Source organism: Phacochoerus africanus, chromosome 8 (genome assembly GCF_016906955.1).
Source record: "Phacochoerus africanus isolate WHEZ1 chromosome 8, ROS_Pafr_v1, whole genome shotgun sequence".
Lineage (NCBI taxonomy): Eukaryota > Metazoa > Chordata > Mammalia > Artiodactyla > Suidae > Phacochoerus > Phacochoerus africanus.
The window spans coordinates 380348-407993 of NC_062551.1; the positions used below are offsets into that span (position 1 = coordinate 380348).

Here is a 27646-nt window from a genome sequence, read left to right on the forward strand (position 1 = left end):
AGGCATGCTAACAATGCCCTAAATGTGGGCTAGTGGTTAGGAGTTTGAATAGCGGCAGGCAGATGGAACACCAAATTTGAGTGTTTCAGTGAGTGTTCGGAGGTCCCTTTGTGGCTGAGAGGTTAACAAACCTCACTAGCATCCATGAGGATACAGGTTCCATCTCTGGCCTCACTCAGTGGGTGAAGGATCTGGTGTTGCTGTGGCTGTGACACAGGCCGGCAGCTGTAGCTCTAATTACACCCCTAGCCTGGAAACCTCTGCAGGTGCGGCCCTAAAAAGACAAAAAGACAAAACAAACAAAAAACCACCAGGCTGACCCTAACTCTGGGCAGATCTCAGGAAGCAAATCCAGGAACAGTCGTTCTCCAGGGCTTCCGTCGTCAGAGGCACTCTCCACCGGTGCCCGAGTGCAGCCTTTCCTGGGGCCCTGAGTACAGGAGCAGCTGTAGACGCCACAGCACAGGAACTGCGGAAGCAAAAGGAGCCTGCTGCCCAGGGACTCGGGTACTGAGGGCACTCTGTCTGTCTGTCCCGTGCATTCTGCCCAGATTCCTACAGAAGGGAGGGGCCCCTGGTTGGTTATGTTGTAGACGACGTTTCGCACTGCAAACGCAGACCCTGAAATCCAGATCAGCCCCTCTGGGCGCAGTCAGCCACGCAGCAAACACAGGCCCTCCACCCAAGGCGCTCAGGCATCCCCTGAGATCCTCACAGTGCTGCCCACACAGCAGGAGGTGGCAGTGTTTTACGAGCTCCAGAGTCCAGAGCCAACCACTAACTGTGCCCGGTGAGGACTGAGCCCAGGACAGGGCCCTGCAGAGAATGGCCAACACGGGCTCAGAGGGGACTTCACAGCAACCCGTTAACACCTGGACCAGGTCAGGAGCTGGGGGGATGGGGGGAGCCTGGCGCAGGCCTGGCACCAAGAGGCTGTCGAAAGCACCCACAAGATGGGGGGGGCGCTCCCAGAGCACCTGTGACCAGTGTTGATGACGCCCCCCCGCAGGAGAACCACCCACAAATGCAACCGAGACCATCATCCCTGCAGAGACATTTACTCTTCGCGGGTGGGGGGGGGGGTTGGGGGGAGTTTCAATAAATAGACATCAGAGACCAGCAGGGCTGAGGGGACCCGGGTGAGGACCAGGGCCAGCAGGGGGCGGTCCAGCTACTGGGGCCAGGGCTGCTCCCCGCGAAGGGCGTCCTGCCTCTCCCTGTCGGCGCCGCCCCACCTCTGGGGCGCGATCTTCTTCTTGGGCCCGTGGGGCGGGGGGCCGATGAGGGCCTCGATGTCCTCGTAGCTGATGACTTCCCTCTCCAGCAGGGCGCCTGCCAGCTGGGAAGGACAAAGGGACCGTGTGAGCGGCCAGCAGGGCACAGCAGGGCCCGGAGGAGGACGGAGGCGCGTAGCCCTGGGACCCGCCACTTCCCAGGTCAGTCGCCCAAGCAAAGGACGGATGCCTGTGTCAACCCTGAGGGCGAGGCCCCAGCTGCTGGCCCAGGAAGTGTTCCACTTCCTCCCAAACCCGTTCATCTCAGGCAGCCTGGCTCCTTTTACAGAACAAGTGTGAGTGTTGCCCTGTGGGGCTTCTGTGGCCCCACACCGGCTGCTCTGATGCATCTGGACCTTGAGAGTTTTCCGTGACTGTGACAGCAAGACTACATGGGGCTGTGAAAAGGCACCCTACGAATGGAAGGTATTAAGGACAGAAAACTGGGCAAGGAGTGCAAGTTTCCTGTGCCATGCTGGCAACGTTCCTGCAACTCTAAAACGCTCCTAGGAGTTCCCATCGTGGCGCAGTGGTTAGCGAATCCGACCAGGAACCGTGAAGCTGCAGGTTTGATCCCTGGCCTTGCTCAGTGGGTTAAGGATCCGGCGTTGCTGTGAGCTGTGGTGTAGGTTGCAGATGTGGCTCGGATCCCGTGTTGCTGTGGCTGTGGTCTAGGCCGGCGGCAACAGCTCTGATTAGACCCCTAGCCTGGGAACCTCCACATGCCGTGGGAGCGGCCCTAGAGAAAGGCAAAAAGACAAAAAAAAATTTAAAAATAGGTAAATAAAATAAAATGCTCCCAAACTGGACAGCGAATCCTACAAACCCCAGAAGTGTAAGACTTGGAAAAGGATGCCACGCTATCAAGCAGACCCTGGATGAACTTCAGCCGATGGTCACCCTCCATTTACTTTGAAGGAACTGGCTCGACAAATTTGTAAGTAAGAGCAAAAAACAGCAGGAAGGCGAGAGGTTCCAGTTGACCTGAGGGGAAGCCCTGTCATGTGGTTCCCACAGGTCTCTGCACCAGAGAAGTGACAGGTGGGACCCGGCCCGGGCTCGCGCGGGGCAGCCTCACCGCCTGCAGCTTGTCCAGGTTGTCCCGCAGCACCTTCTCCGTGTGTCTGTAGGCCGTGGCCACCAGCAGCCGTGCCTCCTGGGAACAGAAGGTGAGAGTCAGTGACGGGCAAGGACGGCTGGCACCGCCCACAGGGGCGCAGCCCAGCCGAAAGCACGTGCCCGGAAGGGTTCAGGACAGGGTCGTGCGGCTGCCCCCACCCCAGATGCCCTGCCAGCTCCTGGGCCCTCCGGGCACACCTGTGGGCAGCGCGTGCGCCCTGCAGGCCCGCCCTCCCACTTGCGCGTCACCAGCCGTCCGTCGGGAGCCAGGAGGGGCTCGAGCAGGACGCAGCGGGGCAGGGGGCAGCGGGGCAGGGGGCGAGGCCCAGCAGACACTCACGTGGTCCATCATCTGCTGGAGGCCCTGGCTGAAGGGACGCCGCCCGACCCCCGAGAGGCCCTCCTGCGCCTCGGGGAAGGAGACGGGCCCGACGCTGGGCGCCATCCCGAACTGCTTCACCATGGAGTAGGCGATGCGGGTGACCTTGCGCAGGTCGTCCTGGGCCCCTGCAGGGGATCAGCAGGAGCCGGTCCTTTCCCGGGACCTCACTTCCCGTACCTGGGCCTAACACTTTAACAGGTGCTCTTGGAGTTCCCTAGGGACTCAGCGGGTTAGGGATCCAGCACGGTCACCACTGTGGCACAGGTTCGATCCCTGGCCCGGGAACATCCCCAACACTGCAGGTGAAGGCAAAAAAAAAAAGCCCTCTTCTGTTTCAGAAACAATTTACAGGTGCCTGTCTGGGTTCAGTGCAGTGGCAGTTAAGTGGCACAAATGACAACACAGACCCCACATCTCCGAGAACCCTCACCCGCTGAGGGTCCAGTGCGATGCCAGCTTGAGAGCAGGGAAGATGCCTGAACTGCAGGGCTTCACAGAGCCTCTGCTCATCCGACAAGCAATCATGTGAGGGCGTTAACAGCCTGCGAGCAGCAGGTGCCTTTGTAACAACTCCCTGATTTAAAGAATCTGGCTTTGGGGTTCCCTGGTGGCTCAGCGGGCTGGGCATCCGGCATTGTCACTGCAGCAGGCATGGTTGCTGCTGTGGTGAGGGTCTGATCCATGCTCCAGGAACTTCTGCATGCCACCGACATAGCCAAAAAAAAATTTTATATTCAAAAAAAAAAAAAAAACCAAAGTCTTGCTTAGTTCAAGCCTCCTTTAATGGTAGCTTCTTTTTCTTTTGTCTTCTAGGGCTGCACCCGCAGCATATGGAGGTTCCCGGGCTAGGGGTCGAATGGGAGCTACAGCCGCCGGCCTGCACCACAGCCACAGCAACTCGGGATCTGAGCCACATCTGCAACCTACACCCCAGCTCACAGCATTCCTGGATCTGTAACCCACCGAGCGAGGCCAGGGATCGAACCCGCATCCTCATGGATCCCGGCTGGGTTTGTTAAACTGCTGAGCCACAAAGGCAACTCCGAACGCTTACTGAGCAGCTGGAGTGCCAAGCGCATGCCACTACTGAAACCCCTCCGTCAGACTCAGATGGGCAGCCCGCTCCTCACCCGAAGTCACTCTGTTGAAGGAGATGGACTCGGCTGCCCGGCCGCCCAGGGCCATGCACATCCGCTCAAACAGCTGCTCCCTGGTGAACAGGTGCTGGTCTCTCGGGAGCATCTGCGCGAAGCCCAGGGCTGCGTTTGTCCGCGGCGTGATGGACACCTGCAGGGTCCGTGGGCAGGAGGGAGGCCTCAGAGATGGAGGTGGGGGTGCAGAGTCTCTCATCACAGGGCGTCCCTGCAGGGACGCAAACCTGTCCTCGCTTTCACAACGAAGGCCAGTGCAGCTGCAGCACTGGGACGCGGCCGCCCTGTCGCCTGGAGGGCAGAGCGGTGCCGAGGCCCAGACCACATGCCCAAGGGCGCCCCCCACACACCGCACGTGCGCTCTGGGCCGGGCTCCTGCAGCAGGTGCGGCTCTGAGGGGGACTCAGGCCCCTCGGCTGGCCGCGCTGCAGGCGGGGGCTTCTCAGTGCAACTCCCTCATCTGACCTTCAGGCATCAAATAAATCGGAAACCCTGAGCACAGGCCCTTTGACGTCAGGAAACGTACTTCGCCGCGGGTTTCCCACACTAAGCTTTTTGGAGCTGCGGCATTAAGATATTTATCCTGGCGACTGACTCTTTCAAGAGGCGACTGTCCTCCCGCCTCCCGGGGGTGAGTTCTGCACACACACGCGACACCCAGCCCGACAGGACGCAAAAGGAACCACGTGATCAGCAGGACATCATCCGCGGCAACCCGACCAGCAGGCTCTTTTGCCGTGACTGACACCTGAAAACACCGACAGACACGGAACACGAGCGCTGGGGCTGCAGCTGCCACGTGCTCCCGTGATGGAGGTTCGGGAACAAACTGCAAGGCAGCTCCTCCCAGCGAGCTGGCCCAGACCCCGGCTCAGCCCCACTGCGCACCGCCTGTGGACGGCACAGTTACAACCCAAGAGGTGCGGCACCACAGCCCAAGTGCCCGCACCGTCCTCAGTGGTCGCCCAGGGGCCTCCTGGGCACAAGGACGCACACCTGTAAAGCCAACCCTGATGCTACCTCCTGGCAAATGTGTCCTCATTGAGCTCACAAATGTCTGCAGTAGTGTTTTTATTTTATTTTATTGTCTTTCTAGGGCCGCACCCGCACATAAGGTAGTTCCCAGGCTAGGGGTTGAATCAGAGCTGCGCTGCTGGCCTAAGCCACAGCCACAGCCACAGCAGACCCGAGACACGGCTGTGACCTACACCGCAGCTCATGACAACGCCAGATCCCTGGGTCCTTAACCCACCAAGCGAGACCACGGATCGAGGGCAGGCATGGAACCCGAATCCTCATTGGTCAGCTCTGTGACCTGCTGAGCCATGTGGGAACTCGCAAGAATAGTGTTCATCAGTGTGTACGAACCTCAACGCTAAGCTTAGGAGCCACGTCATCAAGTCGACACATCTCAGAGCGGATAATAAACTCAGCCGTTCTCCTTTCCTTTTTTGGCTGCCCTGCAGCCTATGGAGCCCGTGGGAAAGCCAGATCCTTAACCCACTGTGGGGGCCGGGGATCAAACCTAAGCCCCAGGAATTGCCTTCACGGCTCAGCGGTCAATGCATCTGACTAGGATCCATAAGGATGTGGATTCCATCTCTGGCCTCGTTCAATGGGTCGGGGATCCGGCGTTGCTGTGAGCTGTGGTGTAGGTCACAGACGCAGCTCAGATCCCGTGTTGCTGTGGCTCTGGTGTAGGCCAGCAGCTGTAGCTCCAATCGGACCCCTAGCTTGGGACCTTCCATATGCCTCAGGCGCGGCCCTAAAACGCAAAAACAAGCCTCGGTCCCAGCCTCCAGAGAGGCTGCCCATCCTGCTGCACGACAGCGGGAATCCCTAACCTGGCAATTCTCAATTCCACCAGTAGCCGGGCAGACAGGGAGATACCAGGTGGCCCATGGTCATCCCCAGTTTCGACTGAGGCTTCCTGCCCTGCAGCCCAGGAGAGGAACCTGCAGCCACACCCCACCCTGTGCCCAGGCGGGCACTTTCTCTTCAACTGGCACAGAGGTGCGGCTTCCCCACTGAGCTCTGCCCCAGCCCCGGGGGCCGCACCCACCTTCATCACGGCCTCCGTGTGCTCCAGCAGCCAGCCGACCAGCGCGTGGCCTGACTCGTGAAAGGCGACCACCTTCTGCTCCTCCCTGGAGAGGACCTGGCTCTTCTTGGCAGGACCTGGAAGGGGGCCCGGGAACGCGGACTCAGGCCCGCACGCGGCCCAGGGCAGCGGCCAGGCACTCCTGTGTCGCCGAAGTCAGGTCGCCAGAGGCTCCCCCCTGCATGCCGAGCCCTGGCCAACCCCACAACCACCCCCACTACCCCTGGGACTCGAAGGGAAACTCATGGAGCTGGGGACAGGCTGCAGGGGCCTCGTTCCTCGCCACGTCCGTCGGCGCCACAATCAGCCAAGCTGCTCCAAGAAGCCTCTGGGTGAGGCTGCGGGCTGATGGCGCAGACACGGCCCCTGCTGGCCCTCAGACCAAGCCAGGCAGCTGCCGCCCCAGCTCCTCAGTTCGCTCTTACCCCGGCAGTGGGCCCCAACCTTGTGACCTCTTGGGACACTCCCTGCTCAAGTCACTGCAGGGGTTTCATCCACTGTCGCCAGTTTCCCACCATCCCTATGTGTGCCTCTTTACCACCCGGACGAGCCCCAGGTTCAGGGCACCGTGTAAGCGGCACCCCTGGGATCGGTGACCACAGCTCGCACGCCTGCAGCAGGCTCGTATTTCCTGCCCGGCCGTCACAGGAACAGAAGTGCCGGCATGCGGCAGGGGCCCTGGGCACAGATCTCTGCTACCTCCTCATCTTCCCTGCACAGCAAGGGGCTGACACAGGACGCGGGGCCTCCCGTCCGGGCGCTCGCAGCTTCCCCAGGCTGCCCCCTCGGCTCACGCCAGGGCTGAGGGCCTGTTCCTCTGTTTCCCTGCCCAGACCCGCTCCCCTTCCAAGCTGAGGCCTCCTCGTTCTGCCCAACCACGTGGATGGTGGTCTGTCCAGCCTGCCGCCCGCTCAGGCGCCCACCAGGGTGGACGGGCTGAGAACAAGCACCTGAGGCCACAAATGCCCCGTCCACCTCTGCTGGACAGCCAGTCTGCTCTCGGCCGACGTCCAGTGTTGTCAACCAAGGCAAAGCAAGCCCCACTGCGAGGCTGACACACAAAAAGGCACCCCGACGCCTCTCTCCTCAGGCGACAACCCACGGTCTGAGGTCCCGGCGTCCAGGGCCTCGCCCGCACCGCATCCCTTACCGGCCACCACGCGCTCCACGGCGTACTCCAGGTTGGACGTGTGCACAGCCGGGTGCCCCTCCCGCGCGGCATGCAGCGCGGCCTCGTTACAGATGTTGGCGATGTCGGCACCTGTCGGCACAGCGGGGGGGGGGGGTCGGGGGTCAAGCAGATGAAGAGGGGTCAGAGGGCGGGAGGAGGGGCCAGGGCAGGACCCTAAGCCCCAGGTGCTGCTGCACAGCTGTGATGGGGGCGGCTGGACCCTCCTGTTCCCCATTGCAGGTCCACAGTGAAGGACGAGAAAGGCTAAGCGCCACAGATCCTAGTTGAGGACGTTAAAAAGGCCGGAAGGGGGGAGTTCCCGTCGTGGTGCAGTGGTTAACGAATCCGACTAGGAACCATGAGGTTGCGGGTTCGGTCCCTGCCCTTGCTCAGTGGGTTAACGATCCGGCATTGCCGTGGGCTGTGGTGTAGGTTGCAGATGCGGCTCAGATCCCGCGTTGCTGTGGCTCTGGCGTAGGCCGGCGGCTACAGCTCCGATTAGACCCCTAGCCTGGGAACCTCCAAATACCGCGGGAGCGGCCCAAGAAATAGCAAAAAAGACAAAAAAAAAAAAGCCGGAAGGGGGGCTCCTGCTGGGGATCGGCGCTGGCAGGGGAGGGCTTGGACGTGGCCTCGACCCCCACCCAGCACAGAGTGCTCGGATCTGCGTGGCCACAGCTGCAGCTCGGGTCTGACCCTGGGCCCCGGAGCGCCTCATGCCGCGGGGCGGCCGGAAATGGGGGAGAAAAAAAAAAAGAGGGATTTTTATCCACATTGCCCTGCACAGAAAAGCGTCATACACAGAACAGGCTTCACTGGTCAGAAGCCTGTGGGAGGCAGTGACAGGCCTGGCACCGACTCAGGGCGGCACCTGGCAGGGAGCAGCGGGAAGGAGCACCCGTGGGGACCAGCCTTGGGGAGAGGAGCCCTGCTGCCTGCTGCGCACACATCCCCGGGGACGCCCCACTCCCCGCCCCAGGACAAGGACGCCCCCAGACCCCTACCACTGAAGCCAGGCGTCAGCTCAGCCAGACGCTGGGAGTAGAAGCTGCTGGCCTGCGTCAGCTTCAGGCTCTTCAGGTGCTGCTCGAAGATCTCCCTCCTCTCCTGGACCCGGGACAGGAGACCCGCCGACACGCAGGAGCCCCGCGGTCAGGCCTGCCGTGCGGGGCGGGACCACCTCCAAACCCCTTCCCTCCGCCGCGGGACCGGACAGCACCCGGGACGCTCCCAGCCCACCCAGGGCCCTCCTCACGCCCCGCTGGGCTCCCACTGGCCCAGGCCCGACCACTGCAGGTGGAGGTGCACACAGAGGCCTGAGGCGGCGGGGCTGGCGGGGCCGAGAGGTGCCCAGGGTTCGCGCCCCCTCCCCCGTCAGGGCGGCCCTGCAGCTCGTGCCCCCAAACCACACCGCCCCCAATCCTGGGACTGCACAGACTGTGCCCGGGCTCAGCCCAGACCTTTGAAGATCAAGAGGAAACCATGAGGGTCAAAACCAGGAGGGCAGGGAGCCGAGGCCTGGACAGACCAGCCCCGCGGGGACGTGTGGGCCAAGAGGGCAGCCAGGCCGCACCACCTGCAGCGTAGGGAGGTCGATGAACACGTGCCGGTCTAGTCGGCCTGGCCGCAGCAGAGCGGCGTCCAGAATGTCAGCTCGGTTGGTGGACGCCAGGACAATGACGTGGTCGGTGGTGCCCATTCCTAGGTGGGCAGACAGGGGTGTTGGGGGCGCTCTCAACCGAGCGGCTTCCCTGGGGACACCCTCCGAGGACCCGCGGCTGGAGAGACGGGGCACCGGCACCATCACTCTGAAGGCAGCAACGTGGACCCACCTCAAGGCTCGACCACCAAAACCCCCTACGAGCCACCCCTTCGCTCCCAGGCCAGAGCCCAGGGGCAGACCTGCAGCTCAGAACCCAGCTCCGCCCCCCCGTCAAGACAGTGACCTGGGGGAGGGACGAGGGGACGTGGGGCACTGCCTTCAGCACTGGCTCAGGGCCCCGCGTTTCCCGCCCAGGTTTCTCTCGTGAGGATTTTTGTTGCAGGGCCGCCCCTGAGGTGTATGAAGGTCCCAGGCTAGGGGTTGAATCAGAGCTGCAGCTGCTGCGTCTGCGCCCCACACCACAGCTCACGGCGACGCCAGATCCTTAACCCACCGCGAGAGGCAGGGACTGAACTGCATCCTCATGGATGCTCGCCGGGTTCATTACTGCGGAGCCACAACAGGAACTCCCTCTCACAAGGATGTGAAAGCAAGTCCAGAACCATCACTGGGGCGCAGAGCCAGGTGTGAGCCTGACAGGTGCTGGGCACGAGTAAGAACACACGCGGCGGTGCCTGCAGCAGTTCTCCAGACCTAAAGAAAGGCACACAGAGCACCTCCGATCCAGAACGCTCAGTCTGCCATAAAACGGAACACGAGGGGGCCGGGGGAGGGGGACTGGCCGAGTATGCGCCCGCTGCGGGGGACACGGGGCTCGATGCCCACTCGCCTCTGCTTTGATGGGTATTTGAAAAGTTCCAGGACACAAAGTTTAAAAAACAGAGATGCTGTGACCTCTCCCACTAGAGATTTATAAAATTAACCTGGAAGAAACTGAGGCGAACAAGTGTCAACAGACAGGATGTGTGGCCGGAGGGAGAGTCCTGGACAGACAGGCTCTGGCGCCAGAGGGGCAACCCTGCTAGGAAGCCAAGCGGGCTCCCCCCGCAGACTCCTGCAAAGCCCGCCTTCCACAGGCGGGAGCTGTGAACAGAATCCTGCCGCTGCATTAACGTGGAGGAACAGCAGGAATAACGGGTACGGGAGGAGAGAGCAGCTGGGCAGGGGCGCCCGCGTCACGGGGCTGCGGCACAGCCCGGGGCCTCCCGCAGAAGGGCTCCGCCCTCTGGGTGAAGCAAGTGAGCTACAGGGTCTCATCCCAGAATTTACGCGGTTACAAACACACCACAGGGTGCAAAGAAACCAGCCTATTCAGTAACTGCCAGCCCCATACCCCATCCCCTCTGTCCCCCGGGACGAATGCCACCCCCACGGAGACCTCCCTACACGGCCACCACCTGCCCTCCACCCTCGAGTTCCGTCATTCTGACCATTTCCCCATCAATCAAAGCCTCCGATCTGCAGCCTCTCAGGTTGGCCTGTTCCAGCCACCCAGTCATGTGTCCCAACTGCCAGCTTCTCGGTAAGAGCATGGGACTTAGCCACACACGCTCCGAGGACAGCGGGCGTCGAGTCTTCAGCGATTACAGGTTGTGCCCGGCAGGGTACACGTGTTTGCGGACAGGGGTCAGGGCTGCTCCAAGAGACCGCACACGGTCTGTCCCCACCACCAGGTCAGGGCTGCTTCCGCCGCACACAGGCGTGTTTTTGCAGCTGCCTTGCTCACATCAGGGTCCAACTTCTTCACAGGGCCGGCAGCTCACCCAGTGTTCCCACCACACCTGACACAGCGCGGCCAGGGGTGTGTTTCTATCAAAACTTCAGCAAGAGTCCTTGGCAGATACGGACAGGCTGATTCTAAAATGACATGAAAAGGCAAAGCAAGCAGCTACGGTTCTGGTCAAGAACAAAGCTCGGCCCCCGCCCGCGGCTACGCGATGAGGGCCGCGGGGCGTGTGCGAGGGCAGACTGTCAGGAGGTGCCCGGCCGAGGCTCCATGACGGTGAGTTCGGGGGAGGACAGTGTTCTAATCCCAGGCTCAACCGGACCAAAAGTGACGACCAGACCACACGCCTTACACACAAACTCACCTACCGCGGCCACAGGCCTGGTGAGGGGCTTGCCTCTCCCTCATCTCACCGCAGAGGCACTGACCCTCAGCGCAGCAGGTGAGACCCCCTGGTCTCTTCCCACCAGAGGCTGGCACGAGACACAGTCCCTGGGCGCGCAGCGGTCCTTGCTGGCCAGGCCTCTGGGCTCTGACGCACTCACGCCGCCCAACTTGGCAAAACAGAGGGTGGATGCAGAACCCAGCACAGAGCCACTTCTGCGCCCACTGACCTGGGACCCTGGCCAGGCGGCCTGTGGCTCCGAGTGACTGGGCGGCTCCCACAGGCTCTCCCACGACCCCACTCCCTGGGTTACAGGCTGCTCCGCGGGCTCCGGGGCAGCTCCTGGGGGCCGAGGCAGCGGCAACAGCAGAAGCTCTGCCCAGGGCAGCAGGGCGCAGGAAGAGCGGGTGCCACGTGGGAAAGGCTCCCCGAGGCGCACGTCTTGTCTTCAAGGCAGAAGCAACAGCAGCAGAGACAGGGTGACGCTCCCGTGGCCTGGATGCCCGCCCACAGCAGGGCCACCAGCAAGCCTCCGCCGTCACATACACGCAAGGTCACGACCACGCGCAAGGCCGCAGCCGTCAGCCTCCCTTCCCGGTGCAGAAACCCCGGCTCAGAGAATCAGGGTGGAGAGCCCCCCGTGCGCCCCGGGCAGCTCTGGACGAGACGTCTGCGCGACCAACGCAAGGAGGCCACACCCTCCCGCCGGTCCCTCAGCATCAAGACGGTCACCCGGTGTTTAAAGAGAGGAGCCGTGGGTCAGCCCACGCGGCCCTGCCAGGAGCGTGCTCGTCAGACGTGGCGGCTCCGGGGTTCACTTTTCAGACCAGGCGCTCTGGGCGCTGGTGGAAAAGCAGAGCCGGGGGTGGCCGCGGTGGAGGGGCCGGGACCTGGCCCGGGAGGCGCCCCGCAGGCCCCCTGGTGCGACTCCAGAGCTGCGGCTCAGGTCTGAAGACACCGAGCCGTCGGGATCGGGCCCCGAGGAAGCTCGGTCTTCATGCCCCGGCTCTTTCAAGCGGCCTGGGAGCCACATCCTGCGCTGTCCTGATGGACATGCGGATGAGTGGGTCACTGGAAGGTCTCAGGGGCCCCAGATGCCAACCGCTCTCAGGACGAGGAGCAGCCCTTTCCTCGGCTTGTGAGACGTCGTCGCAACTGTCTAACTGCAGAGCTTCCCGCTGAGAAAGCGCTTCCCACCCATCGGCCCAACTGGCCCAGGGCGGCGTGGAGAGGCTCGAAGCCTGCGTCCCCACGCCAGGGGCCGGCTTCAGCGGCGCCAAGCACAGGCAGGGCCCCAAGGCTGCTGGGCTGCTCCTGCCAGACGTGGGGGGTGGAGCTGCCTCTGAGGGCACCGCAGCCACACATTGTGTGGTGGGTGGGGCGCTTTCAGGGGACGGGCCTGGGAGAAGCGCCAGTCACAGGGCCAGGCTGCAGGAGACCAAGGCAACAGGACAGGCGGCGTGTGAGGCTGGGTTGGACCCTGGACCAGGGGGGGCACAGGCGCAGGGTCCGGGCTCATCCGCGTCCCCTGCAGGCTACCTAGGCACACGGACGCTGTGTAGTGCTCCCCCAGGTCGGAAATCGCTGAAAGTGAGAGGCTGGAGACGTCCACCCCCAGCCACACGCAATCCCATCCTACTGTCCACATGCTGGACGCCAGAGCCACCAACCCAGACGGTAAGAACACGGGAAAGAGAAAAATAAAGAGGCGAATACATGATTCTCCTAGAACCAAAAGTACTTAGAAAAAAAAATGGCTCCCGATGTACAATACCTAAAATAGAACTGGAATTCTGTTTAAAAAGAACTTAAAACAGGAGTTCCCGTCGTGGCGCAGTGGTTAACGAATCCGACTAGGAACCATGAGGTTGCGGGTTCGGTCCCTGCCCTTGCTCAGTGGGTTAACGATCCGGCATTGCCGTGAGCTGTGGCGTAGGTTGCAGACGCGGCTTGGATCCCGTGTTGCTGTGGCTCTGGCGTAGGCCGGTGGCTACAGCTCCGATTGGACCCCAAGCCTGGGAACCTCCATATGCCGCGGGAGCGGCCCAAGAAATAGCAAAAAGACAAAAAAAGAAGAAGAACTTAAAACTGGGTCTTAAACAGCTGGGACTTGAAAACTTTTTGACATGCCCATGTTCACAGCAGCGCTAATCACAGCGGCCAGAAGCTTCCAGGGATGGATGACAGATAAACCAGCTGCGGTCCAGCCACACGGGGACAATGCTCAGCCGTGAAGGGAATCCTGCCACGGGCTAGGCCTGGACGCCCTCGAGGCAGGACACCCAGGGCAACAAGCCGGTCCCCACAGGCCGGACACTGCTGGGCCACACTGGAGTCACACACGCGGGATAAGAGGAGGAGGAGGGACCAGGGGCTGCCGAGGGGGCACGTGGACTCGGTGTTCAATGGGGACGCAGCTTCTCTTCTGTTTGTATGTAGCGGTTGCTGAGGTTTTACACAAACTTCACCGGAGTACAGCCGACTCACAAAGCTGTGTTTGGGGACAGACTTTCGGTGGGGAAGATGAGAAAGTTCTGGACGTGGATGGTAGGACGGGGACAGCAGGATGGGGTCCAGCAGTGACAGAACAATGGGGATGTATTTACTGCCCTAAACGCTACACTTTATAGTCAAAAGGCTGCAGTTCATCTTATGTATATTTTACCACAACAGAAGCACACGGTATCTGTACACGCCCCCCGAGAGGACGGGCACAAGCAGCCCCAAAGAAAAGCAGTCCCTGTTTCCACTAAAAGGGAAAGAAACTGGGAGCTCCCATCGTGGCTCAGCTGGGACAAATCTGACCAGCATCCATGAGGTCGCAGATGCGACTCGGATCTGGAGTTGCTGTGGCTGTGGTGCAGGCCAGCAGCTATGGCTCCGACTGGACTCCTGGCCTGGGAACCTCCCTGTGCCGCAGGTGCGGGCCTAAAAAGACAAACAAAAAAAGAATGAATGAAAAAAAAAAGAAATTGTGTGGAAGCCACTCCAGAGGTCATTTCAAGGGCCGCCGACACAGCGCCCAGCTCAGGGCACAGGCTGCACCGGCTGCGCCCCTTGTGGGACAGACTCCGGGCAGCACCATCGCCAGGGCTCCTACAAGCCTGCCAACCGCCGTCCTGACCCCGCCAGCGCTCCCTCCTCTTCCTCCCCCCCCCCCCCCAGTGCCCTGACCGTGAAAGCGAAGGCCGAACCCCTGATCTCCACCGCTGCTGGAGGCCGACACCGGGCAAGAGCCGCCGCGGAGGCCCGCCTCCCTCCCCGGACCCCGGGGCTCACCGTCCATCTCCACCAGCAGCTGGTTCAGCGTCTGCTCCTCCTCCGTGTTGGAGAAGCCGGACATGGTGCTGGCGCGTTTCTTGCCCACAGCGTCGATCTCGTCGATGTACACGATGCACGGGGCCCGGGCCCGGGCCTCCCTGAAGAGACTCCGCACACGGGCTGCGCCGAGGCCTGAAGACAAAGGATCAGGGAGCGGGCAGGGCCGGGACCCCAGCCCTGCTCTCGGCCACCACCCAGCAAGCGCCACGGCTGCACACGGGCCGGGCCACACGGAGCGACCAGCTCCCAGGCCCTCATCGTGCGTGCGTCCCCCTCACGTGGTCTCGGGTCTCCCGCTCCACCCCCACGTCCCCAACAACCCGAACCCTCCCCCGACACTCGGTCAGGCGGGCCCACCTCCGATGACCTCCACGAACTCCGAGCCGGCCATCGCCAGGAAGGGCACCTGGGCCTCCGTGGCCACCGCCTTGGCCAGCAGCGTCTTCCCGCAGCCTGGGGGGCCGAGCAGCAGGGCGCCCTTGGGGACCTTGGCGCCCAGCTGGAGGAAGCGCTCGGGACTCTAGGATGACAGCAGAGGAGCTCTCGTCATGGCTCAGGGGTTAAAGAACCCGACTAGGATCCATGAGGATGAGGGTTCGATCCCTGGCCTCAGGGTTAAGGATCCCACGTTGCCAGGAGCTGTGGTGTAGGTCGCAGGCGTGGCTCTGCTCCCGCATTGCTGTGGCTGTGGTGCAGGCCGGTGGCTACAGCTCCACTTGGACCCCTAGCCTGGGAACCCTCCACATGCTACAGGCGTGGCCCTAAAAAGACGACAGACCAAAAGAAAAAGAAAAAAGAAAAAAGCAGCAGACAATGGGGCGCTGACCTCTGGTGCCTCCTCCAAGAATCTCCAGGAAATAACTCCAGAAGCTTGGGTCACAGAAGCAGAGTGCCCTGCCTGACAGTCAACAGGCCTCCAAGCCCCAGGCGTCCGTCACAGACGACACCAGGCAGGAGGCCCACACGGCGCACGTCCGCCGCCCCCTCACCTTCAGATAATCCACGAACTCCTTGACCTCCAGCTTGGCCTCGTGCATTCCCGCCACGTCCTTGAAGCTGACCCCCTTCCCCATCTTGCCATCCACGACTGTGAAACGAGCCATTTTAAGCTGATTCTGGGCAGAAAAGCAAAAGGCAGAGCCCTGTACACCCCAGCAGGGCAGGGGAGCCGTGGGGGCCTGCTCCCCGTGCCCTTGCCCACCCCTGCACCCACGCGGACAGCAGCCAAGGGCCCGGCCCGCACACTCGAGGGCACCTAGAGTTAGAAATCGGTCGAGCATCGAGCCATCAGCCTTAAGAAAAAACTCCCCACGTAAACTAGGCGGCTGGACGCCGTCTGCACACGAGCTCCCTTGCTTTCCCAAGCAGCTTCCCCCAGGCGCCCGCGTGGTTCCTTTTCCTGATTATAAAAGTTACGTAATGATGCTCAGCTCTGGGGAGGATTGGTAGAAATGTTACTTGGAGTTCCCATCATGGCACAGTAGAAACACATCCGACTAGGAACCAGGAGGTTGCAGGCTTGATCCCTGGCCTCGCTCAGTGGTTTAAGCATCCAGTGTTGCTGTGGCTGTGGTGTAGGCCAGCAGCTGCAGCTCTGATTCCACCCCTAGCCTGGGAACCTCCATATGTTGCGGGTGTGGCCCTAAAAACCAAAAAGGAAAAAAAAAGTCACTCGGTTAATTTCTGGAGCGCAATCAGGCTGGACAGATGAGCTCTAAGTGAGGACTTGCACTCAGCCCGGATCTGCTTTGGGACAGGCTCCCAAAAGATGCGAGGGTGTGGAATTCCTCATGGTATTATTTAAACACAAGACAAGGACGATCTGCCTGCTCGCGGCAGGTACGGCACATGCACCACGAGTGTGCGTGTGGCCACCGACAGTGCCAGGCCTTAGCCACAGACAGGGGAGTGTGCCCTGTGTCCCCGCCGTCCTGGTTCCCAGGAGGGTCCTCCCTGGGCCCTCTGCTGATGGGCTAACCAGCCAGGTACACTTTGCCAGGGAGGATGTACCTGTTATAACAAATGCCACGGGGACAGAAGGCCTGCAGAGCCTGTTGAGGGTGTCCTTTTAAAGGCAGTCTTTGGAGCGCTCACTGTGGCTGAGCAGGTGAGGAATCCGACCAGTGGAGCTTCCGCTGTGGTGCAGCGGAACTGGCAGCTCCTAGGGCCTTGCACGGCAGGCTAGCGATCTGGGTTGCCCCAGCTGTGGCTTGCGGCAAGGCTGCGGCTCGGATCTGATCCTGGCCTGGGAACTCCATATGGCCACGGGACAGCCAAAAATGAAAAAGAAGAAAGAAAAAAGAATCTGACTAGTACCCATGGGGACGCAGGTTCAATCCCTGGCCTTCCTCAGTGGGTTAAAGGACCCATTGTTGCCAACAGCTGTGGTGTAGGTCGCAGACACGGCTCAGATCTTGGCGTGGCTGTGGCTGTGGCGTAGGCCAGAGGCTAGGGCTCCGACTCAACCCTAGGCCGGGAACCTCCTTATGCTGAGGATGTGGCCCTCAAAAGACTAAAGAAGTAGATAAAATAGAGATAACCTTTAAAGATATGTTGGCTAGTAGGGGACACCCCCAAAAAGTCAGGCCAAGCTGATACCAAAAAGTGCAAAACAAACTGCAGTGTAAACCCCCAGCTCAGCCACCCCACAAGCCAGTGTGCCTGGGCCGGCCTTCGGGACAGGCCAGCTTTCCCTCTGCACGTGCCCCCAGCTCACGGGAAAAGGACGCAGCACAGACACAGGTGCATCTCAAGAGCCCGCGTCTAAGGACACAAAAGTGGTAAACTTACAAAGGCACTGAAGCCACCTTCCCTTCCTGTCATTCCAGCCAGACGGAAGACATACCACAGGATGGCCAGGCCCACGGCGGTCATCCCCAAGGCGTAGAGGGCACTGACAGAGGGGCAGGGGCGAGAGAGAGGCGGGCAGAGGCTCAGCCGCGGCCCCCGGCCGGCCAGCCCGCCTCAACGGTGAGAAGTGCCCTCGCTGAGGCCCCGTGCGGAACCAGAGGCTGAGCCCATCCGCCCTTCAGAAAGTGCCCAGGGCGTCAGGACTGGGGCCGGGCAAGCCGGGCAGCGGCGTCTGTCCAGGGCCCAAAGCCAGAACGTGTCCCCTGACTAGGGCCTTAGGAGAGGGATGCCTGCCACAAGCAGCGCTCCCACGTCACCACGTGTGGTCAGGAGGACGCAGGAAGCACAGCAGTGACACGGGCCAGCCCGAGGGCATCAGCCACCCCGCCCCACAACCACCCCAGGCCCCGCCTCGGCCAGGGGACAGAGAAGCCACCAGCCCTGCACCCTCATCTCCTCACGCCGCAGTCCCAGCATCCAATCACACCAGCCCGTGAGCTGCCGATGCGCCGGCTCCGATAAGGGGTCGGCAGATCCCAGGCCCACAGGCCCTACCCAGACCTCCCTTCCTCTCGGCAAGGCGGAGCCGAGCTGTTCTGCTGGACTCCCTGCTTCCCCCTCACCCGTTCCCTCTCCGTGCTGGGAGCCAGCACCCACGCTGGGCTGCGAACGCCGCAGACAGGGGAAGAGGCGGCCAGACACTGCCCAGGCTCTGCACACCTCGCCCGCGCCTGCGCTCGCCCGTGGGCGCTGGGGGACGGCGGGCCGAGCAGGCTGGGGTCTGTCTGTGCTGGCTTCCCCCGTCGAGAGTCAGGCCCGGGCAGCTCAGGAGCACAGAAACGCGCACTTACTTGCCAAAGAAGCCCGTCCGCCTGTAGGACACGGGGATCCGGTCCTGGCCGCCGATGTTGAGCTCGTCCTCGGCCGCCCGAAGCTTCTCCTCAAACCTGTCGATATTCGCCACCTGCATCCGGTACATCAGGGCCAGCCGCTGGGGGCGGAGAGCAGAGGGGCCGCTGGAGGGGCCGGCGGGACAGCCCGCGACCCCAGACGACAGCCCGTGGGCGCGCCGGACCCCGGGGCTCCCCGCTGCCGGTCAGAAACCACCCCCGCTTCCCGCAGACAGCGACGGCGGGGCGTCCCTCCCAAGACGCTGTGAGCAAGGGCAGGGCCGCACAGGCGCCAGAGGTCACGGCGGGCGCCCTCGGTGGTGAGCACGGAGCAGGGCCGGCTGCCAGCCCGGTCAACCTACAGCTCGTCACCCGGCCGTGTCACTGAATGGGACATTCGGCCACGTGGGCACCTCCGCTCAGGGAAAGGAGGCGCCGGGCTGAGGGCGCGGGAAGCCTCCCCATCTCCGCTGGCACAGACCGGGTCACAGCCACCCGGCCTCGGCAGCCTTTCCAACAGCCTGGGCCCATGTGCTTTCCAGACCTGAACGGCTCCAAGCTCAGATTCTGAACGTACCCTTGGAATCTAAACCGAGCAAGAGGAGTTCCCGTTGTGGCTCCGCAGAAATGAACCCAACTAGTATCCATGAGGACACAGATTCGATCCCTGGCTTGGCCCAGTGGGCTAAGCATCCTGCGCTGCTGTGGCTGTGGTGTAGGCGGGCAGCTGAGGCCCCGATTTGACCCCTAGCCTGGGAACTTTCACATGCTGTGGGTACCGCCCTAAAAAGCGAGAAGAAAAAAACAAAACAAAACAAAACCGAGCAAGCACACCAAGCCCCCAGCCTCCTTCCAGTTTTGTGGAATGCCCAGCACCGTGAGTGGCCAGTTGGGCTCCGCGCTGTGGGGTGAGAGGGCCAGATGGAAAGGCAAACAAGGGGACCTGCAGGCAGGACATACTGACCAGCGTCTGCACTGGAATACGCCGTGGCCTTAGGCACTGGGCTAACCTAATGGACCCTGACACTCAGTCTGGACTTTGACTCAAACACCTGGTATGGCCACGCCAAGGGGCTCACCAACGGGGGTAGATGGGAAAGGAAGGCCCTGTGAGGCATGGGGACTAAGGATCCTGCTGCAGCTGTGGCTCCAGTTCGATACCCGACCTGGGAGCTTCCACATACCACAGATGTGGCCAAAAAAAAAAAAGGGGGATAGGACTTCCCTTGGTGGCTCAAAGGTTAACGATCCAGACTAGGATCCACGAGGTCGTGGGTTCAATCCCTGGCCTTGATCAGTGGGTTAAGGATCCAATGTTGCATACATGGCTCGGATCCTGTGTTGCTGTGGCTCTTGTGTAGGATGGCGGCTATGGCTCCGATTTGACCCCTAGCCTGGGAACCCCCATATGCCACAAGTGTGGCCCTAAAAAGACAAAAAAAAAAAAAAAGATGGGATAGACAGGAAAAATGGACAAATGACCCTCTCTGCACGCCAAGATCCAAACGGAAAACATGATTTCCAAAGCCAATTCACCTCCCCAAGCCTTCTCTGATGCCCTGGGCCGGAACCACCAGCTTCTGCAGGGACCCTGCTCAGCCCCAGGGGTTTCCACCTAAACAGCCCAGATCCTCAGCTCACCCCACACACCAGGTGGGGGCGGGCACTGGCCCCTCTCCCTCCGCTCTGCACAGATCCGATCCCACCTGGACAATCTGACTCTGGCGCTCCTCCAAACCGCCAAGGACCTCTAGGTCACGACCCCCACGTCTTGGGGGGGCTAAGGTACTCACAGGCCGGCCGAACACCACGGCTCCGGGGTGCAGGTACACCTCCACCACGTCGCTCTCCGGCACCACCTGCACCCGCTGCACCTCGCCCTTGGCCAGCATCTCGTGCACAAAGTCGTTCCAGGAGATGTTGCCGCCGCTGGAGCCAAGCGCGTTGAGAAGGCTCATGACCACGGCGATGACGAAGAGCGTACGCAGCCGCTCCCGGTACATCTGGTCCTCCCGCTCCCGGCGCCGCCGCTCCTCTGCGGGAAGGACCAGCGCGCACGCGCGCGCGGGGCTGGGACGAGAGCGGAGCCCCGCCCCCGCGCGAGGCCCCGCCCCCGCCGCCCCCAGGAGGGCTCCGCCCCCTGCAGTGAAAGACCCTGCTCTGTGGCTATTTTTCAACCCTGTAACGAATGACAGGCCGTTCTAGGTCACCAACACTCCCCTGGGAGGTTCCACCGGCTTAGATAACGCGAACCCCTCCCAGGACCACACCCAGCACAGATACACAGAAAGCACATTTGCCCCAGGCTGTGACTGCTGCTGCGGGCCCTCCAGGCACCACCGAGTAATCGAGTAATCCCTGCACACCCACAGGTTATGGGACTCTCCTCCCCCATCTGCCACCCCGCAACATTCCTGTGAGGTGTCTGTGACTCATCACAGAAAACAGTATCCCCAGAGAGTGGACCGTGGAGAAGTTCCAGCTGTGGTGCAGCGGAAACCACCCCAGCTAGTATCCAAGAGGATGTGGGTTCCACCCAGGCCTCGCTCAGTGGGTTAAGGATCCAGTGTTTCCTTGAGCTGTGGTGTAGGTCCCAGATGCAGCTCGGATCCGGCGTTACTGTGGCTGTGGTGTAGGCTAGCAGCTGCAGCTCCAATGTGACCCCGAGTCTGGGCACTTCCATATGCTGCAGGTACAGCCCTAAAAAGATAAAGTAAAATAAGATAAAATAAAAAATAGTAATTCCCAAATAGTGCTAATTCCAGAATAGACATGCGACTTAAGCCTGGCAGGTGACGGGCACCAGGGCTGGGCCAGGGCACACAGAAGTCTCTCTTCAGACTGATTTGGCCGCTCCTCCCTCGGGGCCATGCCCTGGGGCCAGTCAGCGCCCCAAGCGAGGACGCAGCAGCAACGCTCAACAGGTCTGCACCCAGGTGGAGGTTCAGCCCTGAGCCCTGAGCCTTCCTCCCTGCAGAGCCCTCCACTCAGGGCAGGTCTGGGGACAGAAGCCCCACCTGCTTTCAGAGACGCTCAATGGGACAAGGGACAGGCGTGCCGATGAAGGTGTCCCTGATGGAGGGCAGGGAGGACCCAGGAGTGGCACTGGGGGTGGGGGCAGGTGTGGTCAGGGCATCGTTCCAGGCTGGGCTCCCCGGTCCCCAGACTAGCGCACACGCGTGCCGACGAGCAAGGCAGCGGTCTGTAAGAACACCGAGGGCTGTACCTTCATCGTCTTCCGAGGGCCTCCCCTGCGGTTTATCACCACCGGGAGCCTTCTGCTGCCTCCTCGGGGTCTTAAAATAGTCCGCGCCTCCTACACGGAAAAGAGAAACCGAGTCGCGGTCAGAGAGCACAGAGGAGACTATAGTCTCAAACGACCAAAACCGAACAGAACCTTTTCTTCTCTTCTTTTTTTTTCTTTTTTGGCGGCCCCGTGGCATGTGGAGCTCTGGAGCCAGGGATCAGATCTGAGCTGCAGTTGTGACCTAAGCAACACTGGATCTTAAACCCACTATGCCGGGCCAGGGATTGAACCTGTGTCCCAGTGCCCCAGAGGCACCACCAATCCCCCTTGAGCCAAGTGGGAACTCCTCAACAGAAGCATCTGAAACCTACATGCAGAAAATTTAGAAGTTTGAAATGATCGTTCTTTTTAAATTTTTTTTTTGTCTCTTACCTTTTTAGGGCCACACCCATGGCACATGGAGGTTCCCAGGCTAGGGGTCTAATCAGAGCTATAACTGCCAGCCTACGCCAGAGCCACAGCAACTCAAGATCCGAGCCGTGTCTGCGACCTACACCACAGCTCATGGCAATGCAGGATCTTTAACCCACTGAGCGAGGCCAAGGATCGAACACGCAACCTCATGGTTCCTAGTCGGATTCGTTTCCACTGCGCCACGATGGGAACTCCAGAAGTTTGAGATAATCCTTCTTAATGTTACACTTACTAATGATAAAAAATAAAGTACTTCGACTGGACTTAGGTATCTTTGTAACTGACCTTGGTCAAGGTGAGGAGACAAAGCTTTCGAACGTAAATTTGAGCAAGTGTCGTGAGTGTGCTGGAGAACAATCCTCTCAACACACACAGGAGCTTTAAGTTTCAACACGCGAGGAGTTCCCGTCGTGGCGCAGTGGTTAACGAATCCGACTAGGAATCATGAGGTGGTGGGTTCGATCCCTGGCCTCGCTCAGTGGGTTAAGGATCTGGCATTGCCGTGAGCTGTGGTGTAGGTCACAGACGCAGCTCGGATCCTGCGCTGCTGTGGCTGTGGTGTAGGCCGGTGGCTATAGCTCCAATTAGACCCCTAGCCTGGGAACCTCCATGTGCTGCGGGAGTGGCCCTAGAAAAGGCAAAAAGACAAAAAAAAAAAAGTTTCAACACACGAATACCACCTGTGGCTCCGGCGTAGGCAGCATGGACAGCGAGCCATCAAGGAGCTCACCCAAACGGGCCCGTGAGACGATTGTCTAGTCCATGCCTCGTCCAAGGTCTACACAGATCAGGTCAGGGCTTAAAACGGGGGGGGGGACCACCTCACAATGTGACTGAGCAGCACCTTTCTTCACGGACGTGAACAGAACTGCCAGGACGCCGCCAGAGCGGGTGCCACTGGGGGCACACGGAGGCTCACATGCCCAGGTGTGGGCACTGGGCTGCCTCCTTACACAGCAATGCAAGGTGTCCTTGTTCCTTGTTCCACCTGATTTAAGGGGAGAGTAAAAGTCCAGGTGTCAAAACTCAAGGTCACCTAACGTCAAGAGAGACAGGGAGCTCTTCTCTTGTGGGCAGCGGGTTGAGGATCCAGTGCTGTCACTGAATTGGCTCGGGTTTGATCCCAGGCCTGAGACCTTCCACATGCTACAGGCGCAGCCGAAAAGGAAAAAAAAAAATGTACACACCTAAAAGTTTCCAGAGTCCTACTGGATTCTGGACTAGATGCTGTTTCACCAACAACATGCTGATCCCGCCAAAGGTGGGGGTTAGGAGCCGCAACTGGAAACTCTGAAGAAAAAAGAACGATGCTGAGAATCAATCCAGCAGGACCGCAGCGCGCCCAGGCCACTCGGACGAACTCCGGGGTGCCAAGTCTTTCCTAAAAGCAGGTAGTTGTGTATTTGTAACATTTACACCACAGCCTGAAATACGAAGGAATACTGTGAGCGTAGCTTCAAAGTTTTAACACAACATCACTAAAAAATAAATAAAAATCTCAAGAGTGAGTATGTCAAAGAAATGCTTAAAGCAAGGTGTGGAACACGGCGCACAGCTCTTCCGCAGGAAACAGGAGCGAAGGCCTGGACTCTCCGCTCCAGACAAACACTCCTTGGAGCACATTTCCAGGACCCATGTGCCGCTTTCCCACCTGAATGCATTTTCCGTGATGGTCAGTTTAGTTTTTTCTATCTCTGCATTGCCAATTTCTTTTCTTTTTTTCTCCTTCCTCCCTTCCTCCTCCCCCTTTCTTTTTTCTTTTTTAGGGCCGCACCTGCAGCATGTGGAGGTTCCCAGGCTAGGGATCAAACTGGAGCTGCAGCTGCCGGCCTACACCACAGCCACAGCAACAAGGGATCTGAGCCGTGTCTGCCACCTACACTGCAGCTCACGGCAACGCTTGATCCTTAACGCACTGAGCAAGGCCAGGGATCGAACCCAAGTCCTCATGGATACTAGTCGGGCTGGTTACTAAGCCAGGACATGAACTCCATGTGTTAGCAATTTCTGCATCTATTTTTATTTTTTAAAAATTGTTTTCCTTAGTTCACCCCCAGTTTGCTGCTATTACAGAGAAAAGTAACACCTTTCTAAGCGCTCTTTGGCAAGGACTACTCCTTAAGAAAGAGTATGTTACATGTGATTTCCTTTTAGCAACAGGTTGAAAATTCCTACTTTTCACTATTATTGTTGAATTTAATTAAAAGTTCTCCTCTTGGGCGTTCCCTTAGTGGCTCAGTGGTTAACAAACCTAAGATCCATGAGGATACAGGTTCATCCCTTGGCTCAGTCAGAGGGTTAAGGATCCGGTGTTGCCGTGAGCTGGGGTGTACAGGTCGCAGACATGGCTCGGATTCTTCGTTGCTGTGGCTATGGTGTAGGCCGGCAGCAGCTCCAGTTTGACCCCTTGCCTGGGAACCTCCATATACCGTGAGTGTGGCCCTAAAAAGCAAAAAAAAAAAAAAAAAGTCTCTTCTTGGTTCAGTGATGACAAGAAGGCATATAAGAGAAACTGGGCCAAGTAAATGAATAACATTAGTGTGGTAAATAGTAACAAAGGGGGGGGGGGTCACTCTTCAAAATCAGCCCTAGAATTCCCTTGTGACTCAGCAGGTTAAGAATCCAGTGTTATAAGTGCAGTGGTTCCAGTTACTGCAGCAGCGCCAGTTCCACCCGAGGCCTGACAATTTGCAAATGCTGTGGGTAGAGCCAAAAAAAAAAACTCCCCAAGACAAAGAACACAGTCAGCCCTAAATACCATTTGCTTAAACCACACATACTTTGATTACTCTTACAGCCCTTAGTGAGGTAATCTGCTCTATGTCACAAGTACAGGAGAACTGCCTACTTCGGCCTTTATCTTCATAGAATAATCAGAGTCTGACAACAGATGATATGATTTTCCTCAACAGAATTAAAAAACAGGAGTTCCCATCGTGGCTCAGTGGTTAACGAATCCGACTAGGAACCATGAGGTGGTGGGTTCGATCCCTGGCCTCGCTCAGTGGGTGAACGATCCGGCGTTGCCATGAGCTGTGGTGTAGGTTGCAGATGCGGCTCAGATCCTGCGTTGCTGTGGCTCTGGCGTAGGCCGGTGGCTATAGCTCCGATTGGACCCCTAACCTGGGAACCTCCATATGCCGCAGGAGCGGTCCTAGAAAAGGCAAAAAAATAAAAAAACAAAAAGTGCAATATATCTATAGTTGCCTTGGCAGGGTGGCCAGGTATCTAGAATAGAATTAAAATATGAAATTGGGGGAGTTCCTGTCGTGGCGCAGTGGTTAACGAATCCGACTAGGAACCATGAGGTTGTGGGTTTGATCCCTGCCCTTGCTCAGTGGGTTAACGATCCGGCGTTGCCGTGAGCTGTGGTGTAGGTCGCGGACGCGGCTCGGGTCCTGCGTTGCTGTGGCTCTGGGGTAGGCCTGAGGCTACAGCTCCGATTGGACCCCTAGCCTGGGAACCTCCATATGCCGCGGGAGAGGCCCAAGAAATAGCAAAAAGACAAAAAAAAAATGAATTGGTCCTAAAACTATGGTAAAATGGAACAACATAACCTAAAAGAGGGCTAAAAAGCACCAGGACTTAAGGTCTTTCTTTCAGGGTGAAATGTTGACCTCAAAGGACCTGGAACAATCTTTACACAGTCAATGAGTTTGTGTTCACAACAAGTCAAGCTACAGCACAAAAGTAAAACAGTTATAGGTGTTTTTCTCACAAACAAAACTTTCAGAAAGCCCACTTAAGAGCATCTGGAAGGCGCTGGAATTCAACCTGGTGACATCTGATCTATGCGAGCCAAGTGCAAAACTGTGCTCTGCTAAAAAGTGATGAAAGTCCTACTCGATTCAATTCCAAAGCGCTATGAAAACCAGCAGGAGATAGCAACACACAAAAACAGGGCTAGAAAAACGCCAAGGAGAGGCCGTGCGGCCTCGCCCACGCCCCTCCCCCGGGGGCAGCCAGCCGGAGCGGCACCTCCCGCAGCACCACGCCAGGGTCCGCACCTCACCTGCAGGACTCGGCTTCCAGGCCCAACACAACCCACTGGAGGCCTGTGGACGACGTACAGCCACCTCCACCCGACCCCGGCGGAGCAGCCCCGGCTCCTGCCTGAGCAGCAGCCCCGCAGTCGCCCCCGCCCGGGCCCTGGCCCCGGGCGGAGAGCGCGTAGCAGCAGCCACGGCGCCGCCATGTTGACCCGGAAGCGGTACCTACGCGGTCCGGGCCTCCCGGGGCGCCTGCGCGGTCCCGGCCGCCTCGGGGCGCCTGCGCGGTCCGGGCTGCCTGCGCAGTCAGGCCGGCTGCGTCTCTGATCCCGGGGAGGTTCGCAGGTGGTTTGAGTTGCCACGCTGTGCGGGGCGCTACGAGTAGACCTGCAGCCGGGCGGACGCGGGAGGGAGGGCTTCAGGACTCTGCGCCGGGCCGCTTTTCCCAGGAGGACTTGGCGCAGCGGCGCCTAAGGCCGCGGAGGGCGCGAGAGAGCCTGAAGGGCGTGGAGCGTGCGCAGATGCGACCCTGACCGCGACTCCTGCTCGGATCCCCGACTCAGACCAGGACTTCGACCCCAACTCCCGCCTGGATCCCCGACCCTAACTCCGACTCCCCCCCCGCCCCCCGGGACCAGGACTCTGACCCCGACTCCGATCCGCAGGCCCAGTCAGGTCTTGGCGCGGGGAGGGTGCTGCCCAGGGGAGGGCTTTGCTGGTGCAGCCTCTGGCCCCCGGGGCGGTGCCTGGAAGGTCCTGCGCGCTAGAGGACGAGGAAGGGGCCTCGGGTAAGAGCAGGGTCTTCAGAAGAGGGTAGCAGACGGCTGGCATTCTTGTCCTTCAAGATGCTTAATTTCGGAGAGGTTACAACCTTCTCCTGGAGGCAGGCGGACTCACTGGAAGTCGTGCCCATCTCTGGTGACCAGGATCACAGCCCAAGAGAAGTAGGCCACTCTCGTCCCTGGGGAAAGGGCAGGGGTCTGAGGCATCCTGCCCTTGGGATTCCGTACCCTATGGTCCCTCTTTCCCGGCCCACCTGAGGTCTGGTGCTGGAATGCTTAGCTCTGAGACTGCTGGTTGTGTTACAGGGTCACTTCAGCTTTTCTCTGTTTTTCTGTATTCCCCAGATTCCTGGTCGCTCAAGGAGAGCCAGTTCTCCTAACTGCTACCTAGTGCCTGGCGCCATGTCAAACATTCATTTACTCTTCACAGGTGTGCAGACTCCTTTTATGTCTGTTTTACAGAGAGGGAAACAGATTTAGAGCAATTTAAAGTTAAGCTCCCGAGGTTGCAGCTAAGGAGTCATAGGCAGGATTTCAGAGCTCGTTTGACTGGTTGCAGGGCCTGTGCTCTCCAACCTATGGATTCAGGAGTGACAGGTATGACACACGTCAGCCATCCTTCCCCCACAGTCGTGAAGCTAGAAAGGTTTGGGGACTTTTTAAGTGAAGTGTCCTGAGCATTGGCCCTTGGCTGCAGGCCTGGCTGGTTGTGGGGAGTGGCTGCCCCCGACCTGCACAGGGGCCCCCCCTTCCTTTCTCACGTTCCCTCTTCACAGCCCAGTTTCCTCCTTCAGCGTTTTTCTTCCCTGGGTAAATTGTCCCACCCACGTTCTGCCCTCCGCAGACCAGTCCCGTGACTATGACCAGGCTTCCGACAGTGGTTTCTTGCACGCTCGCACCCTATCAAAGCTTGTGCAACTCCTCCAGACAGGAAGTAACCAAGCCCCACACTCACCCATTCTCTCCAGGCAGCACAGCAGATCTGTGACTCAGAGCCTCCTGTGTTTGGGGAGAACACAAGATGCAACCCTATTAACGTTGTTTAAAAGTGTTGGAAGCTAACCTCTTTGCAAGAGGTTAGTTGGAAGCTGTGCAGGAAGATGGCAGGAGCCGGGCTTTGG

General features: G+C 59.7%; 1 protein-coding gene across 1 annotated transcript; it reads right to left on the minus strand.

Annotated features, from left to right (window-relative positions):
- Window positions 1–1042: 1042 nt before the first annotated feature.
- On the minus strand, window positions 1043–25960 carry SPG7 (SPG7 matrix AAA peptidase subunit, paraplegin). Its single transcript, XM_047793525.1, has 17 exons — window positions 25767–25960; window positions 22942–23044; window positions 21260–21349; window positions 19827–20068; window positions 17995–18134; window positions 17084–17186; window positions 15283–15408; window positions 14651–14813; window positions 14252–14425; window positions 8775–8899; window positions 8203–8305; window positions 7178–7288; window positions 5989–6104; window positions 3906–4062; window positions 2734–2900; window positions 2353–2430; window positions 1043–1339 (listed from the first exon to the last, which is right to left on the minus strand). Exons 1-17 carry the CDS (start codon window positions 25947–25949, stop codon window positions 1172–1174), a joined length of 2349 nt encoding a protein of 782 aa, XP_047649481.1. The 5' UTR covers window positions 25950–25960; the 3' UTR covers window positions 1043–1171.
- Window positions 25961–27646: the final 1686 nt, after the last annotated feature.

Bases quoted from the DNA above. Each gene is read 5' to 3' on its own strand.
- SPG7 (XM_047793525.1), bottom strand. From the start codon at position 25,949: ATGGCGGCGCCGTGGCTGCTGCTACGCGCTCTCCGCCCGGGGCCAGGG. The intron at 20,069-21,259 runs GTACAGCCCTCG...TCCTTCCCGCAG, and splicing joins GCCCTCGGAAGACGATGAAG to AGGAGCGGCGGCGCCGGGAG. The intron at 8,900-14,251 runs GTGAGCCCCGGG...CTGCCCACCTAG, and splicing joins GCTGCTGGTGGAGATGGACG to GAATGGGCACCACCGACCAC.